Here is an 18,281-nt window from a genome sequence, read left to right on the forward strand (position 1 = left end):
GAGAAAGCATATGATAGGAGAACCAGATTATATGAGGAAGGCAGAGGTGGCAGAGAAGTATGTAAGGTTGGTGACATGTATGAGGACAGGGAGACAGTGGTGAGCTGTGCAGTAGGAGTGTGACAGATGGGTTCTGGGGGGGTTACATCAGGGATCTGCTCTGAGCCCCTTCTTGTTTGCAGTGGTGATGAACAGGCTGACAGATGAGTTCAGGCAGGAGTCTCTATGGACTCTAATGTTTCCATATGACATTGTGATTGATGTGTGAGTAGGGAGCAGGTGGAAGAGAGTCTAGAGAGGTGGAGGTATGCTCTGGAGAAAAGAGGAATGAAAGACAGGATACATGTGTGTGAATGAGAGGGAGGCAGGTGGAAAGATGAACGTGCAAGGAGTAGAGGTAGCGCAGGTAGACTTTCAGTTCAATTCTGTTCTATTTATATAGCACCAAATCATAACAGCAGTCACCTCAAGCCGAGGTATTTAGATGAGTTTCTGGGGTCAGTCATTCAAAGCAACGGACTGTCCACAAGAGAGGTGAAGAATAGAGTGCAGACAGGGTGGAGTGGTTGGAGTCAAATGTCAGGGGCAATTTGTGACAGCAGGATATCAGAAAGAGTGAAAAGAAAAGCTTACAAGATGTTAGTAAATGGAATCGAGCCACCGACCTTCCAGTGAGGTAAACACTTTACCACCTGAGCCACAGCCACCCAGTATTGAGACTTTCTACGATGTATGGTTTGGAGCAGAGGAGGTGGAGCTGGAGTTGACAGAGTTAAAGATGCTGACCAGATTGAACAGGATTAGAAATGAGTGCATCAGAGGGACAGCTGGGGTGGAGCGGTTTGGAGACAAAGCTGAGATGGTTTGGACACGTGCAGGGGAGGGATAGTGAATGTACTGTGTGGAAAAGAGAAGGAGGACATGCAGATGACTGGTGTGACAGAAGAGGATGAGATACGTGAGATGGAGGCAGATGATCCACTGTAGCGACCCCTAGAGGGAGCAGCAGAGAGGAGGTGAATAGTTGCTAATTAATTATTAGTCTCGAACCTGAGCACTTTCAAAGCCTGAAGGTGGAGAAATGGCCAGAAAAAAAAAACTTACCCAGAAACAAAATAAAACAAAAAAATAATTATCACATGGTGGTGCAGGTTCAAAGATCGACTTGTCCAGCAGGGGGACCGGTCACGCTGACATATTTTTCCCATCAGCCTGTGCGATATCTTCTATAAAAACGCGCCGCACCCGCTGCCCTCCCTCATTTCTCGGACGTCTTAGAGGTAAGCTGGAGCAGCTCTCTTCGCAGTACCGCCTCCTTGTAGTTTTTGACTAAAACTTAAACCTAAAGTAATAACTGTTAATCTGTCACGTGGCTTGCGTTGCGTTCAGTGGCGATCTTGAATGGCTGCTGTTTAGTGTTAATTGAAAAAAAAAAAAACACGTTAACCTAGCAGGCCTCATCCACGTGCTGGAGGTCGCGTGTTGGGCTCCTGATCGCGCGGTCTTGTTTTAAATGTATATCCGCGGTGCAGTTTAGTCCCTCTTACACATGATGACATAATGTTGCTAGGGACATCTGAGTCGATGTGACGAAAAGGCAACATTCCTGACAACATGGGACGATGGCTGTGTAAGAAGCTGTAGGCCAGTTAGCTTAGCTGCACAGCTACTGAAGCATTGCAGTGTTAAAAAGACTGTTTAAACATTTTAAAGTTAAGAGAATATTAATTTAAAAATGCTTAAATGTTTGCAGGGCTGGAGACAGGATTTTCATAGAGATGGATGTGGTCAAATGGTGAGCTACTTTTTCTTTTTTACCCCCCCCCCCCCCCCCCCCCCCCCCCCCCCCCCAAATTGAACATCAAAGTGTGGTATGGTAGGCAATATAAGGCTCTCCAACTAAACTGCTTTTCATTATTTAGGCTCTCAGTGCTCATCCCAACATCTAGAAATCACAAGTTTCTTGATGGGTAAGTGATTCTTTCACTCTATGTTCCCTCATATCTTAGAAGTCTGTGATGATTTAAAGTATAAGAGTAGTGGACAGAAGTGATTTCTGAGCATTTTTTACACTGAGACTTCCATATTCAAGCCCTGCTCTGATTTTTGCTATAAGAAGTAAAAGTCCTAATAAGACTGTTTCCACAGGAGCTGGGACGATCCAGAGACTTGACTAAGCTGTAGGAGACTGAAAGGGTAAGGATCAGTTTTACCTAAACTGCAAAGGAGATTTATGCTTCTCTAAGGTGTTTCCTGTGGGGGGAAATGTAGTTAAAATATGGAACTGAACAGTCTGACACCCAATTGTCAAACATAAAACTATATTAAAGTAGTAACGACCCCAGTGTGTAAATTTATATTTTCATATAAAACTCAAAGGGTTATTACAGGTTTCATGTGACTAACAAAGCCATTAGTTGTACACTTTATACAACAAATGAAAGGGAATGTATACGAGCCAAAACTTTAAATATTGGGCCCAAATATTTATTTCCCTGCAAACACCTCTGGGAAGCATCAGTTTGCCTCTACCATGCTTACATGGTCCCTGTGCTCCTGTGATGACCTCTTATTTGCTACTCTTGAGAAGATATGATGATGCTCCAACCACCATATTATGTGGTCTGAGGCACTGGTTACTCCATGCCTGTGAGCTGAAATGTTTTTATACAAGCTTAATCATTTTGTTTACCCACAGGTGACCTCGTGTTTTGAGTTCTATCACAAACAGGTAACATATTTGAATCACTTGATCTTGTGTTCTTACAGCAAACTGTCAATGATGATTTTTGTTTATTAAAACAATGGGAATCTCTCTGAAAAAGTGTGAAAGAGGACTTTTTTCTGATGCAGTGCAAAAGATCAAATAAAAGCATGTTAATATTTGGACTCTTCAGTAATGCGCCTCTTGCATTGCAGATGGTCCTGATGTTGGATCCAGCTGTGCATTCCTGGATCAGCTGCAGGTAGGTTTTGCCCTTAAAGGGGGCCGACCTGTTAAAAAAAATCAAACTGGTCTGATGCAGTGATGATTGCATAGTTCAGCAGATAACTATGAAGAATAACTATTGTCTTTCGCTCCTAGCTGATGTGTCGGCTTCTGTAGCCTTTGAGGTCACTTCATGTGAGTTTTCATTCTAAATGTATTTATATTTTAATCTTTTTCAGAAATGGGGGGTGGCCCACAAAAGGCAAAATGAAGGTGAGATGAAATCCTAAAGTACATCTTTTTAATGAAGTTTGATGCGATGATGACTGCATAGTTCAGCAGATTAAACCGTGAAGATTTACTATTGTCTTTCGCTCCTAGCTGATGCATCAACTTTTTATCACCCTGCCCCTAAAGTGTTTGAAAACAAAATGATTAAATTATTTTTCTTCCCCTGTCCTTAGGTGTGCACACCTTGCTGTTGGCCTCCAGTCTACTCTGCTGGTAAGCATTAAATCTCAAATATTGCAGTAGGGATGTCACAAAACTGAGTCTGCACCAGTAGACATGATTCTCTGTACTCATTTGTTACAAAATAAAATGATCATCCCACTTAAACTCAAAACACTGAAATGGGGAGGGGGGGTGCCATCATATTTTCAGATTGATATCAAATGGTACTGTAACTATCAGTTTTGGTGACATCCCTGCATTAGCTGCAGCTAAGCATTATTCAGATATGATGAATGTGAATCAGGTCGCTGATCCAGTTGAGGATAACTTGTAACAGAATCTGATCTGGAATTTTTTTTTTTTTTTTTAAATGTGTGGAAAGAACTGCACATGGTCTTCATGTAAACTTACCTGAAACTTAAACTTTACAGAGTGAGCGGGATTGTGGCTGCTCCCAGTGCAGAAGATGATAAAACACTCATGGTGAGTATGTAATCAAAGCGTTTTAAGCTCCAGAATGGGTCCCATGCTGTTGAGTTTAGTAAAACTCAGCCTGAAGGAGCCAATTGCATATTTTCTGGGATCTTTTTTTATTGTAAAGATCACTGTAGTCTGGCCTGTGTGATGACAAAGTACAGACTGACTTTAAACCATGGAGTCTGTTTATTAGCTCTAGCTGACCAGGTCAGTGTAGACACCTTTATCTTGACACTTGTGGTGCATATTTGACTTATGCTCTTACCTCCTTTAGGTTGTAATCCATTTGGACCGCAGAGACCAGAGTGGCTGAGGTGAGACAACACTTGAACTTGAAGGTGCAGATTGTGTCATTGGGGTTCAGTGATGTTATAACAAATGTCTGACCTGAACTCTCATGTGGACAGTCTGTCACTGAGCAACCCACTGAGTTAAATCCTAATCGGCCAGTCACTGACTTGTAATAAGGTAATTTCTTTTATTTTTCAGAGAACGGAAAAGTCAAAACTGGTGAGTGCTTTGTTCAGTAGTAAATCTGTTAAAAGGTGACATGACTAGTGATGATCTGATTTTGCCAGATGATTTAAGCTGATTATAACCCTTACCGTTCCACTTTTTTCTGAGGTCATGTGGTCATTAAATGGTAGTCCTCTATTCTGTCTGTACTTTTATAATGAGTTTTTGTTTTTTTTTTTTTATTCCCCTCCCTTTCTACAGATGTGCACTGAGGCGCTATCAACATATTTTACTTTAAGAGCTTTGTGGCGGTTGTAATAAATCTTAACTGGTACTGTTTGGATCAACTCCCTCAAAGCCATAAACTTGCAGTTTCTTGATCTTCTGTTTTCACTTGAAAATCTGAGTTTATTGGTTTGTCTCACAATGTGATTTCTAGATCCTGTCCGTGTGTTTGTAACATTGTAACAATAAATACTGAATATTGACCTGTTTGTGTAGCTCATTTTCAGTGTTTTTTGGGTGTCGTACAATGTGTGCCAAAACAAGAACTATTGATTCATATTGCTAAAGCAAGCAAACAACTAAAGTGGAGTAGTACTGCCCTGTGACACCACTATGAAAAGTAAACGAAGCACATCTGGGTAGGAGCAGGAGTGCCAATTGTCACCGGAAATGACGTAATGTAAGCGAAAAGGGCGTTGGATTTTTTCACTTGCGTATCCCGTTAGGGCGGCAGTATCTTCCTCAACTCTGAATGACTGTAAATTGCAAGTGGATACGCCAGGCTCTCGTTACCTCGGTAATGTACTGAATTTTCCTTTTAAACTTCGTATTAAATTTAGTATAAGCATTAATCCCTCCCACAGTCCAAAGACATGCAGTTAGTGGGGTTAGGTTAATTGGTTATTCTAAATTGGGGTACCCCGCCTTTCGCCCTATGACAGCTGGGATAGGCTCCAGACCCCACCCCGATCCTGAACAGGATAAGCGGAAGAGAATGGATGGACGGCATTAGGGAATGAGTAGTATCCTCCCCTCCGGCTACGTACGGCGAGCAATACAAGCGCACCTTGGCTGTCTATACCCGTCTACAGCAGGGAGAAGTGGAGGGCGGGGTGGGGGTATCCCACTCATAGCAGGCCGCCAGTGGACCACCGGGGTCCAGATAAATGGGAGCGCAGAAACGGGACGCGGTGTTCAGTGTCGTTTGGACCGCTTCAAATCATCCTGTTCGCGATGTCTACGCGGTGGTTTCTGCTCCTGTTCTGGGCGCTCTCGGCAGAGGCCGATTTCTTCCATTTCGATAGCATTAGCAACGTTTCTACTTATTATTTTAATTACATTTATTGCAATATTTGGGAGGGGGAGTGTCAGCCCAATCAGGATGATGCCACACAGCAAGGTAAGACAGGGTAATCGTGATTCCAATATAACGAAAGCTCTCACATCACAAGCTACACTCTGCCCTGCGTGCGTTTTGCAATAAATTTATCTTGGCGATTCATTTCCTCGTTTTACTGAGTGTTGACATATTCGCGGTTACTACACTGTCATAAACACGGGCTTCTGTCGTCTTGTTCTTGGTGTGATCAGTTCCTACCAGGGATATCTGGGCAGGTTTTCCTCAAGACTACATGAGCCTGCTGCATCACTGGTACTGTAGCCTGGGCCAGTGCTGTGAGTCCGGAGACTGCAGGATAACCAACAACATCACAGGTATCACACTCTTCCCTTCTCTGTGGTTGTGCCTGCTTTTCCCCAAGCGTGTTAGTTGTTTCTCAACCTGACTTGAATTTCCCACTTATTTTTTTTTTTTTTATTATTATTTTCCAGTTGTCATAAAATACTGCACACATTGTTACCCATCTTCTGATAGGAGCTTTATCCTTAATGCCAGGTTCCTCTGTACTGTGTGTCATGGCAGTATCTGTCATAAAGCCCATAGCTGAGTCACAGTTTCTAAGCTAAGTCAATCAAACTTTGGTGGCTTTTGATAGGATTCATAGGTGCAGTAATTTACTGAAATCCTGCACAAATCAGAAATATCTATTTGAAGAAGCCAAGTGAGAAAGGTAGTATTTAATACATTTTAATTTTATTAGGAAAATTAACTGTTAGAGTGTATAGTATTTTCAGTTTGCTTTCATAAGTTTAATAGTCTTGTGCTGTAGGAACATATAGTGAAGAAAAAAACTACTGCAAATGGCACCAAGTGTGTGAAACACTTGACTAACGAGGCCCTTTAGTGTTTTTATGTCCTAACAGCTATGTCACATATTTTAAACATGCATACTTTAAAACTATACATGTTTACACAAAACACTTTATTAATATTTGCCACTTCCTTTTAACAATCTGTGCTGTCATGAGCAGGTCTGGCAAGAGACCTTCAGACGAAGCTCCACGGGCAACATCTGGCTCAGTCTGTGGTTCTGAAAGCCATCCAGGGTTTTATCAACAACCCCGAGTCCAACAAGCCTCTGACGCTCTCTTTCCATGGCTGGTCTGGAACGGGCAAGAACTTTGTAGCCCGCATCATTGCTGATAACTTGTACCGGGACGGGGTGAAGAGCGAGTGTGTCCGTTTGTTCATCGCCCCGTTCCACTTCCCGCATGCCAGGCTGGTGGACACGTACAAGGTGAGACGTGCAGAGCCCACTTGGCACAGCGGTGGCCGTCCTGTGCCAGGAACATGTGCACGTATTCTTGGCACTCTGCTTTGCTTACTCATATTTATTCTGTATGTTGAAATTTGTTAGAATTGTAACAGTCACAGTTTGGACTGATGCTTTAAGTAAACACCACAACACATTCTGAGAGAAATGGATTTTTGGAACCTGGCATTTGTCCAACCATGTCAGAGGTGCCAGCTCAGTCTCATCTGAGCACATTTTTTCACAATCGCTCCCGTGGATTTCAAAATGGTGTTTACATAGTATTATTACACAAAAGTATCCAAATTTAAAAGAGTATAGTTCACAGGATAACCTTTAACCTCATGCCATCAAAGTCTGCACTGTGCAATTTTGGACTTGAATGTACTGTGTGTACGTGTCTTCGTACAGCCTCCCATTGAAATTCAATGGAATATAAAAGCACTTTAAAGAGCATTTCCATGCAATATAGTGCAGTAATTTTTATTTATTTTACAAAGATTAAAACATGCTAGATAAAAATGAACTTATGGTAATTATGGCTGTTGTTTGAAATTCTGTTATCTGTTATGTTACCCCCCCCCCCACACACACACACACAGACATATATATATATATATATATATATATATATATATTAAAATCAACTTTCAGCTTAAATTTCAGATCTGAAACATTAATAATCAGCTTGATGTTTTTCATCGAACCCAGGGCCAGCTGAGAGAAGCGATCCGAGACATGGTGCTGCGCTGCCCTCAGACTCTGTTCATCTTTGACGAGGCTGAAAAGCTCCATCCGGGCCTCATCGATGCCATTAAGCCCTACATGGATCACTACGACAATGTAGATGGGGTCAGCTACCGCAGAGCCATCTTCCTCTTCCTCAGGTTAGTTGATTATTTCAGGCATGCTTGAATATAGAAAAGAGCAGCCTTTCACTCAACAGTTATCTTGCAGGGATGTGATGCAGCAAAGAATAGGAATGAGATTCCGAACATGAAATTATAATAAATTATTATAATTATTTGCCATCTTTAAACTATGATCATTTTTCTAGGAGCAACCTGAAACTGTATGACAAACTGTTTTACTATAAAACCAGAAGCTCAACTGCTGCAGACACATAACTTCATGTTTTTTTCGGGGTTTTTTTTTTTTTGCTGTGCCTGCTGTCACTGCAGTAACATTGGTAGCACAACAATCAACGATGTAGCGCTGGACTTCTGGCACTCCGGCCAGAATCGAGAGGACATCGGTATGGAAGACCTGGAGCATCGGCTGCGAGCTGAAACAATGGAGTCTCAAGGTAATTCAATTTTATTTCTATAGTGCCAAAAACAGTCGACTCAGGGGAAGCGGCAATGCCAAGTTTTTCTTTAGGTTGCCTAGTGGATTTTCTTCAGCTCTCTGCCATTTTTATCTCGGCAAGAGTTGAACCCTTTTTTTTTTTCTTTCTTTTTTTTTTGTGCAAATATGCGAGGTCTGTGGATTTAGGGGGAGGTGAATTAAGTTACTCATGCATTTTGATTGCTCAGTGGTTTGATTAGCTGAAAGCTGCACAGAGCCAGGAGTATCAGTTCTCAGCAAAATCAATGTTACTAGTAGTTCATATTGAAGTTTTTTCTAAATTAATATAAAAACATACACTGTATTTAAAAGATGCTTGTCAGCAGTGTGATGTCACCCATTAGTTATCCTTCCATCCATTCGCTTCCGCTTATCCTGTTAAGGGTCGCGGGGGGGCTGGAGCCTATCCCAGCTGTCATAGGGCGAGAGGCAGGGTACACCCTGAACAGGTCGCCAGCCTGTCACAGGGCCAACACAGAAAGACAAACAACCTTTCACACTCTCATTCACACCTATGGGCAATTTAGAGTAGCCAATTAACCTAACCCCAGTAAGTGCATGTCTTTGGAATGTGGGAGGAAACCAGAGTACCCGGAGGAAACCCACGCAAGCACAGGGAGAACATGCAAACCCCACACAGAGAGAGGGAAAGGCCTGGGCCAAGGTGGAATCAAACCCAGGCCTTCCAGATGGTATTCTAACTGTGAGGCAGCAGTGCTAACCACTGCGCCACCGTGCTGCCCACCCAGCACCCATTAGTTAGTGAAGTCCAATTATGAAGCCTCAATCTGAGTGTTTTTGCTAGGTCATCTTTGACTCTAAAACTCATGAGTGGGGGCAGATCTTGCACGCTCAGTAGCTAACATCTTGTCAAGCACATGGTAAAGCATACCCTATTTTATCCCCCCTTTTTTTAAATTTTTTATTCTAAACCAGTGATTATGGTCGTAAACTTATTAGGATTACTGAGGTCACAGAGCAAGGGGTCTAAGGACAGTTTCCCCTACAGACCACCACAGGAGTCGCTCCCTGCTAGAAACAACACATTGGCTTTGCTTTTCAAACCCGAAAGCTATGTAAATGCCATTTTTTATATACAGTCTACACCAAAAAACATTGTCAGAACTTTAATGTGTTTCCCTGTGCATTTTTTTCAATTTTCCAGGTGGATTTGCTCAAAGTGAGCTGATGTCTGGTCACCTCATTGACTTCTTTGTCCCCTTCCTGCCCCTGGAGTACCGTCACGTTAAGCTCTGTGCACGGGACGCCTACACAGCGCGAGGTCTGGAAACAGATGAAGCCACATTGGATGAGGTGGCCAAGGCAATGCTGTATGTCCCTAAAGAGGAGAGACTGTTTTCAGCCCAAGGATGCAAGTCTATACCTCAGAGGATCAACTTCTTTCTTCCCTAGAATGGGGAGGAGACAGAGAGAGACCTGGAGGAGGTGTAAGATTGCTTTACCAGCCCATCTGCGTACAGAGCCACAGAGATGTGTCTTCTTTGCTCTGAAAATACTCCCCCCCCCCCCCTCCCCCCCCACAGATGCAACATGTGTCTGTCCAGGTCCCCTCAGAGAAGGACAGACATCAGGGCAGATCCAGGATTAGAGGGGAGAGCAGCGTGACCCAGCCTGCAGAGATGAGCAGCGTCGCAGGAAGTGTGTTTATGCCATCATGTGAAGTGTGGCTGCTCTTCTTCACCTGCCTGGTTTGAATCCTGTCAAGACAAAGGAGTGAATAAGATGGTGGCTGTGCAGAGTATCTCATAGATGAATGCATTTTTTCCTTCTCACTATTTATATCTGTTCACTTTGGCCAAAGTCTGAGTTGCACTGTTGTTTGTGTTCATATGAGTTTGTAATTCATGTGTTAGCATTTGCATGTCAGACATTGTGCTTATATCAGCACAGATTATTTATTAATATCATTTGTGCCATATTTAAATATTTTACTGGGCCACATTAGGTTTGTGGAGTTCTTTAAACGCACACTTTTTTTGTATTCATTTTAACATTAACATACAAGGACCTGTGGTGATGGAAATGTTGCTTGAAGTTGTTCCTGTGAGGGACCATGTGTCTGAACCAATGAACCTCTGCGAAAGTCACCTTTTTATGTACCTGTTTGATAATGACACATTTCCAAATGTGATTTTGAAGTCATTATTTTAATGGATTTTAAAGTACTGTTACTTAATATACAGATTGTTACATAGTAGTGTGTTTTATTCTTTGATTGCTATGCCTCACCTATCAGCAACACATTCACTCTCACGCAAAGCTGGGGGTCGCATCACAAAAAGAAAACAAAGAGAAACTGTCATGGTTGTCATGGTTTAAACAAATAAACACCTGGTAAACCTGGTTGTTGATTTCAGTGGTTTGACTGCATTTTAGCGTCTCAGCCAAAAGGGAAATGTCGATGAGGCAGCCCAGAAGATGGAAGGTGCTCAGTCAAGATGACTATCAAAGAGAGCCCTCCTCTACATTATACTGGATGCTTATAGTGCACTTCAGATTAAGTCGGGAGTTTCAGCTGGAACGCCCCTTCAACTCGGACTTTCAGCTCTGGAAAATCTTTGCAGCCCCACCAACCCCAAGTTAACAATCCAAGATGGTAGCAGTAAATTTTATCTTGAGAAACAAAGCCTAACTTTATATGAAGTATAAACATTTTCTTTATGAATTGAATTGAATTTCAGCTCTGCACATATTTACTTATTGTACATTCTACTGATTAAAATAGGCACCATTTCCGAAAAATTTTGATGGCAGAGGGGCACGCTGGGAAATATATTGTGCAAAATGCCCACAAACCTGTTGACATCAACTATGCAACAATTTTTTTTTTTTTTTTGATGAGTGTCTTATTGTATAAAAATGACAAAAAGAAATCTCCAGGCAGAGCTAAGTGAGGTATCTTAAAATTACTTATTTCTGAATGAGTCAAAATTTAGCTCAAAATTTTGACTTATGGATGGTAAAAATGAAAAAAAATTCAGTGGTGGACACAAGTTTTCATAGTATATCAAAAAATTAGAAAAAAAAAAGATGCTCAAAAGAGGAAGGAGAGAGCAGGATGAGTATACCAGCAGGACTTTGGATTTGAGCAGTGATTTCAGTGTTTTTTCTAAGCACAAAGCCCAAAAGATGGAATTCTAAAGGGTGAGTAGTTTGTGTTTTTGTAATGGATTGAAGACATTAAAGCATCTTTATGATACTTCAGCAAAGCTTAATCTGTTTTGGGCTTGTGGTAGCCTGATTGAAGAAGAATATTGTTGTCCATGGTGCTGATCAAAAGCTGGAATGATGCTATATGTTATTATTTTTGCATTTACTGTGTGTGTGTGTGTGTGTGTGTATGCGAGAGAAAGAGAGAGAGAGAGAGAGACAGAGACAGAGAATGAGAGCGAGCAAGACGATGTGAGATACTGTGTATTCTCTGGTACAATATGGCAGTAAGGGTCCCAAAAAAATATCTGCCCCGTGGCCTATCACAGACTTGTGATGCCTGTGGTCTCGGTGTGTTTCTTATTGCTTGTGGAGTCTCCTGTGTTTTGTTTTGTTTAGTTTACACAAGGCAATAAAATTACACCTGAGGTTGTAGAAAAATGCTGCACAAACTCAAACTTGAAAGCATTTGTTAAACTTCTGAAAATATTATTTGCACCCCCACTGATTCTGATTCTGATTCTGATTCTGATTTTTTTTTTTTTTTTACATCAGTAGGGCTGTTTTTTTTTCTATTTGCTGTAAAGTAATTTCATATTCCTAACATCAGCCAATTTCTTTCATTCCGTATCATATGTGTAGTTCACGCTATTTAGCTTTAGATATAATCGGGTTGTTACTGATATTACATTTATATATAATACAGTTTCTCCTTTGCATGTGATTCACCCACAGCGCATCATCCTTCCTTGGGCGTTTATCAGGCAAACGCGTGGTCTGCTCCCATTGGTCGCAGAATGCATTCGTCCGAATTTTCTCTCCTATGATTGGCTGTAAGCGGTAGCGCTTCCTTGTCAAGGTTAGCAACCGTCGTCCAATAAGATTCAGACATCTGTTCCGACCCGAGAGGAGAGCGGCGGCACCGTCTCAGCGGCTCGCACTGTAACATCACTGTATGGGGATACCGCACTGACAGCCAACGCTGCTTCACCGCTTTAGGAAAAAAAAAAATATATACAGGCATTTTTATTTATAGTTTGTTAGTATTTGACTGGTCACAATGACAGCACTGCCTCTGCTTTTGATGGCCGTGTCGGCTGCATCTGTGCTGGCCGAGTCCACTGTTTATTTCCGCGAGCAATTTGAAGACGGGGGTGAGCTCTTTCACGCAAAATGATGCAGATATTATTTAAGTGCTTGCTGTTCTTTATGGCTGCTGTACATGTTTAAGATGATCTGATGCTGAATGAGATTAATCCATCGCTATTTTTCACATCTGCCTATCGGTGTGGATTTTTAAGAGTATTTCTAATTATTTTACAACAATTCCTGGGATGCATCGTCTGCTGTTTAGTCTAGAAGACCACCATTCATTCATTCATTTATTCATATTCCATGCTTTCTGCTTCCCACCCCGATATGCTATTATCACACCCTGTCTGCCTCCCCTTCCCCCTACTCCTGCACGTCTCTCCCCTGGTCATGCTCACTGCTACCCTCCTTCTTCCAGCTGTCCTGTTCTTTCATCCGTGAAGGCAGTCACAAAATCCCGCAGTTCCCCCTCCACCCCCACCCCTTCCCAACACGCTGATGTATCAGTATCGTAGGCTGTATTAGCACCGACTTTTGTGAATCTGGTCTTGGTGATTGCTGTGCAGCTGACTGAACCTGTTTGTGCAGATGCCTGGAACAGTCGCTGGGTGGAATCCAAGCACAAGTCAGATTATGGCAAGTTTGTCCTGACTGCAGGGAAGTTCTATGGAGATGCAGAGAAAGATAAAGGTGAGAGGAAAGGCTCTGATATGTGCTGTATGATAATTACACTGTGCTACTGACGGTCACACCTGGCTGGGAAACCACCATGTTTACTGTCACAAGGTGCTTTGTTGTTTGCTGCCTGTGTGGCAGCGCCAGTACCAACGCAGCTCTTCCGCTCTGTTTTTGAATTTGAGAAGAGAGTGAAAGAATTAAATTAACCCCGTACAATTTCATCAAGAAGAATCATGGGCAAATGCTCATTTAGCTGGAGCTTCCCTGCAGTAATACTGTTGTTTCTGCAGGTCTGCAGACAAGCCAGGATGCCCGCTTTTATGCACTGTCAGCGCGTTTTGATGACTTCAGCAACAAGGGCCAACCTTTAGTCATCCAGTTCACTGTGAAACACGAGCAGAGCATTGACTGTGGGGGAGGCTACATTAAACTGTTCCCCTCTGAGCTCAACCAGGAGGACATGCACGGAGACTCTGTCTACAACATTATGTTTGGTAAGTGGACCAAAGGATGGTGTCTGAAATGATATTTTGTCAGATAAACAGACCAGTCTCTGTTTGCGTATACACAGACATTCACTGTGACCGCCTGAGATGCACCATCACTGCTACAGATGTACAAATTTTGCTTTTCTGTATTTAGTTTTCTATTCTACTTTAATTTATTTGTGGGTTTGTTCAGGTCCTGATATTTGCGGCCCTGGCACGAAGAAAGTTCATGTGATCTTCAACTACAAAGGCAAGAACCATCTGATCAACAAGGACATCAGATGCAAGGTCAAGCATGTTTTCACATTTACTTAGGAAAAGTAAAAACTGTTTTTATTAGCAAGCTGCCCCAATAGAAGAACACATCAGCTGAACAATTAAAAATAAACTACCAATATATAAACTGCATGTGAATATGCTGTTAGTTGCATGTAATAACAGTTGCTTATTGTTCCAGACTGTTAACTTTTTAAAAAAAATTTTCTGCCCTGCAGGATGATGAGTACAGCCACTTGTACACACTGATTGTCAACCCTGACAACACTTATGAGGTTAAGATTGACAATAAGAAGGTTGAATCTGGCAATCTGGAGGATGACTGGGACTTCCTGCCTCCCAAAAAAATCAAAGACCCTGAGGCCAAAAAACCAGAGGACTGGGATGACAGGGAGAAGATTCCCGATCCTGACGATAAGAAACCTGAGGTCAGTATGATCTTGCCATCTTTCAGATCTGTGCCTCTTTTATTTCTCGCCTCTAGGTTTTACTTAACATGTTAATATGTGATCTGTTGATCATGATTCAACTGCATTTTTTTAAATTGTAGGACTGGGACAAGCCAGAGAACATCCCAGATCCTGATGCCAAGAAGCCCGATGACTGGGATGATGAGATGGATGGAGAGTGGGAGCCGCCTATGGTCACCAACCCTGAATACAAGGTGCACAGTAAATTATTATAACTCTTCATGCAGTCAGCTACTGCTGGCTTTTCCGTCATTGTTACACATAGCTCAGTATTTGCTTCATGCTATTTTTCCGAGCTTTGCACCTCAGGGAGCTTCATAGAACCACCGTCAAAATAAAATACCTCTTTTACTTTCCTACCCCACATGTTGCAGCTACTTTTACATAACTATTCCTGATTACAAAAATCTTAAGGTCACAGGATAGCAGATGATTTTGCTTTTGTGTTCTAACTGCGCTGTCTTTCTCTGTCTGTTTGCGGTGTGCAGGGAGAGTGGAAGCCCAGAGAGATCGACAACCCTGCCTACAAGGGCAAGTGGATTCACCCTGAGATGGACAACCCCGAGTACACAGCCGATTCTGAGATCTATAAATACGACAGCATCGGTGTGATTGGGCTCGACTTGTGGCAGGTAAGCTGACCGTGTATTTGTAGCTTAATGAAAAGTGAATTTATTTCAATGAAGCTATTTACATTAATCCAGAAATACGGCTTACTTGCACTAAATTATATGAACCGCCAGAAAAACAATGCATGTTTTTGCAAGTAGGTGGAAATACTGGGCAAGTGGGCAACTCTTTGAGCTTGTGGAACAATTGTGTAGATTGTGCTTGTTTTCATTAAAGACCTGATAGTAAAATATGGACTGCTCTTCCCTTGTGTTTGGCTGCAGGTCAAGTCTGGTACTATCTTTGACAACTTTCTTATCACAAATGATCCAAACTTGGCAGAGGAAGTTGGCAACGAGACATGGGGCAAAACTAAGGTATGCTTTTGCTATTTTTAGGCATGTACTTTGTTAGTATGTAGGGAGTACATACTGTAATTGCATGCCAGTATCAACAGTAATAGAAATGAACGACATATTTATATATATTGATATATCTTCATTTTTTTTATTTGTCTGCTTTTTCGCCAGGATGCTGAGAAGAAGATGAAGGAAAGCCAAGAGGAAGATGAGAGAAAGAAGCGCGAGGAGGAGAACAAGAAGAGGAGAGATGAGGCAAAGGAGGACGACGAGGAGGAAGAGGAGAAAGAAGAGGATGAGGAAGATGAAGAAGAGGAGGAAGGGGAAGAGCACGAGGAGGAAGAGGAGGAGGAAGAGGAGGATGAAGGCACAGACTCTAACCTCAAGGATGAGTTATAAACTCAGGAACTGCTCAGACTGTGTCAGTGGGCCATTAAAACAAGGCTGGAGATTGAGACCCTCACGACTGACACCCCGGGGTGGGGCTGGGTGGGAAGGGCTTTTTCATTTCTTTGTTTACAGAGCAAGGTGATCGGTCAAAAAGGGCAATTAATGTTCTGTCTCCTGTTTCCATGTGCTACTACTACTATTATAATAATTATGATTACTAAATGAGGAATAGTGACAAACATGATTAATGTCAAAACGAATGTCAAAACCAGAAATTTTATCAGAAATCTGTACATTGTCATTTGCATTTTACAGGAAAAAAAAAAATCCTGGTTTTTATGAAGTGTAATGTCATGGTGACATGAAATGTTTTATTTGGTAGGCTGGTGGTACCATGAAAATGTTTGGTTTACCTCGTGTTTTTTTTTTTGTTTTTGTTTTTGTTTGACTTTTTGTTTTTGTACATATTTTTTTTTCCCACTCATTCATGTCGGGCTGGAAGGATCAGATAGGATTAGATGTTGTCATGCAGGTTATTTTGCCTGCTTCTGTTTCCACTATCTGACTCAAATGAGGATTAATGACATGGCAAACAGCGTGCAGTAGGACTAACACTATATATTTGACAACCTGATCAGAAAAAAAACAAAAAAAAAGGACCGTCTGCAGTGGGATGGTAACATGAGGTGCTTTAAGATGAAGTCCCTTGCATAGTTTTGTACTGTATAGTAAACACTTTTTCACTTCAATGCACATACTATAGTCTTGTGTGTCTAAATAAGCTCTACTCAAACTTAGGATGTACATTAAGAACACTCAGTAGCAGAAAAATTTCCAGTCGTTTGGTACACACACTTTAGGTTTACTCATTGTTGGTGTATACATCTAGTTTTCTCATTTCTGATTCCAAGTTTTCCGCACTGCTGTACCCCAACATACTGTCCCAACAGTCTGACAGATGCTCCTTTTGTAAAAGACATTTTGTACTAATGGTAGTAAATGAAGTGGGGCGATTTTTGTGTTGCTGTGTAAGAAAAATTAAAAACAAAGACAGAAGATCTGTCCAATAAAACAGCTGGAAGAAAAGAAAACAGATATTCTCATGGTTTTCATGTCTTTTTGGTGTATCATATTTCTTTCACATATATTTTCTCTAAATATTAATTTGAGGGGTAGCATGTCGGTGCAGCGGCTAGCACTGTTACCTCACAGTGAGAAGGTCCTGGGTTTGAATCCACGGGCTGGGTTGTGAGGTATGCATGTTCTTCCTTTTCCCTTGTGGGTTTTAACCAGCTTCCTCCTACAATTCAAAGACATGCATGTTAGGTTAATTGATGATACTGCAGGTGTGAATGAGCATGAATGGTGACTCAATGAATAGACTGGTGACCTGTTCAGGGTATGCCCTCCCTCTAGGTCCATGATAGCTCTAATAGGCCCTAGCAGATAATCATGGATGGATGGATGGATGTTAATTTGATTCCCTGACTTGATATAGATATGTTCACATGGCTCATTAACTGTTTCTAATGTGGTGCAAAAGAAGTATATTTACTACTACGTCAGGTAATGTCAGTTTCATTTACATTCCAATCTTCTCCTTTTATCTCTATTTTATTTTCTACTTACGAAAGTTATTACAGTTAAATAAAACTTGGCTAAAAAGAATAAGTAAGCAAAAATTGATTAAAAAAAATAAATAGATAAAAATACACAGGAAATGCCTTTAAGTCTTTTAGTTAACCTGCTTGATGAGGCTTCGGTGCCATCTATTTATTGAGAGTTGTCTGTGAATCACCTGTGTTCATGTGTGATACTGCAGCATCTATTCTGAGTTTCGGAAACATTTGCCCCCAAAACTACTAAAAACTGGAGTGAAACAGGCAAACCCACTCTGGAAACTAACTGAAACTTTACTGACCTGAAAACAAAAAAGCAAAACAAAATAAAAACTAATAAGAAAATAAGAAACTAGATTTCACAGTTGCAACTAAATGTATACATACTTATACAAAAGCTGACTTGTTTAATGCACGCACTTTAGTTGACTAATTATTAAATATTTTTGTATTGCAAGGGTCAGAGACCTTCCCTATATCTTGGAGGGTTTAGCAACTTGGGCTAAACGCTCCTTTTTAGGAGAAAAGATGGACAGATAAACTATCAGATTTTCTTTGTTTATTTCTACTTTCAAAACCAAAACTTATCATAAAGTGTAAAGTTTGACTTACAAGAAGTATAATTTACAGTTTCCTGTCAGTTAAAATGTAGTTTTTGTTTATTGTGATTTCACTTGGTTGTAAGTAGTAGGAGCAAAATTTGCTGATGTCACTAGTATTTGATTTTTGTAAAAATAGAAATGTATTTGATAGTAGTGAATTTTCTATTATATATATTTAATGTATGTAAATGCATAATAGACTAGAAAT

At 41.2% G+C, this 18,281-nt stretch overlaps 2 protein-coding genes, 1 long non-coding RNA gene and 6 other non-coding genes across 9 annotated transcripts; all 9 read left to right on the forward strand.

Moving 5' to 3' along the window:
• The first annotated feature begins 1,223 nt into the window (after window positions 1-1,223).
• Window positions 1,224-4,803, forward strand: LOC115779070 (uncharacterized). The gene is made up of 12 exons (XR_004019886.1): window positions 1,224-1,280; window positions 1,754-1,795; window positions 1,923-1,970; window positions 2,149-2,196; window positions 2,699-2,731; window positions 2,920-2,966; window positions 3,169-3,202; window positions 3,394-3,433; window positions 3,814-3,865; window positions 4,134-4,173; window positions 4,349-4,369; window positions 4,577-4,803. It is a non-coding gene; the product is annotated as an uncharacterized LOC115779070 (long non-coding RNA).
• Window positions 2,011-2,080, forward strand: LOC115779677 (small nucleolar RNA SNORD75). Its single transcript, XR_004019927.1, has one exon. It is a non-coding gene; the product is annotated as a small nucleolar RNA SNORD75 (small nucleolar RNA).
• On the forward strand, window positions 2,772-2,855 carry LOC115779668 (small nucleolar RNA SNORD79). Its single transcript, XR_004019919.1, has one exon. It is a non-coding gene; the product is annotated as a small nucleolar RNA SNORD79 (small nucleolar RNA).
• On the forward strand, window positions 3,018-3,097 carry LOC115779675 (small nucleolar RNA snR60/Z15/Z230/Z193/J17). The gene has a single exon (XR_004019925.1). It is a non-coding gene; the product is annotated as a small nucleolar RNA snR60/Z15/Z230/Z193/J17 (small nucleolar RNA).
• LOC115779674 (small nucleolar RNA snR60/Z15/Z230/Z193/J17) lies at window positions 3,241-3,322 on the forward strand. Its single transcript, XR_004019924.1, has one exon. It is a non-coding gene; the product is annotated as a small nucleolar RNA snR60/Z15/Z230/Z193/J17 (small nucleolar RNA).
• On the forward strand, window positions 4,218-4,281 carry LOC115779676 (small nucleolar RNA SNORD78). Its single transcript, XR_004019926.1, has one exon. It is a non-coding gene; the product is annotated as a small nucleolar RNA SNORD78 (small nucleolar RNA).
• Window positions 4,412-4,486, forward strand: LOC115779673 (small nucleolar RNA SNORD47). The gene has a single exon (XR_004019923.1). It is a non-coding gene; the product is annotated as a small nucleolar RNA SNORD47 (small nucleolar RNA).
• Window positions 4,804-5,411: 608 nt separating the features above from the next.
• Window positions 5,412-10,669, forward strand: tor3a (torsin family 3, member A). Its single transcript, XM_030726523.1, has 6 exons — window positions 5,412-5,720; window positions 5,912-6,034; window positions 6,692-6,957; window positions 7,684-7,859; window positions 8,154-8,278; window positions 9,485-10,669. Exons 1-6 carry the CDS (start codon window positions 5,555-5,557, stop codon window positions 9,730-9,732), a joined length of 1,104 nt encoding a protein of 367 aa, XP_030582383.1. The 5' UTR covers window positions 5,412-5,554; the 3' UTR covers window positions 9,733-10,669.
• Window positions 10,670-12,391: 1,722 nt separating this feature from the next.
• Window positions 12,392-16,943, forward strand: calr (calreticulin). Its single transcript, XM_030727942.1, has 9 exons — window positions 12,392-12,644; window positions 13,171-13,272; window positions 13,551-13,754; window positions 13,942-14,036; window positions 14,243-14,452; window positions 14,575-14,688; window positions 14,983-15,126; window positions 15,388-15,480; window positions 15,634-16,943. The coding sequence occupies exons 1-9, from the start codon at window positions 12,551-12,553 to the stop codon at window positions 15,859-15,861; spliced, it is 1,284 nt and encodes a 427-aa protein (XP_030583802.1). The 5' UTR covers window positions 12,392-12,550; the 3' UTR covers window positions 15,862-16,943.
• The last annotated feature ends 1,338 nt before the right edge of the window (window positions 16,944-18,281 follow it).

The sequence above is a fragment of the Archocentrus centrarchus genome, chromosome 4, assembly GCF_007364275.1.
Source record: "Archocentrus centrarchus isolate MPI-CPG fArcCen1 chromosome 4, fArcCen1, whole genome shotgun sequence".
Taxonomy (NCBI): Eukaryota; Metazoa; Chordata; class Actinopteri; order Cichliformes; family Cichlidae; genus Archocentrus; species Archocentrus centrarchus.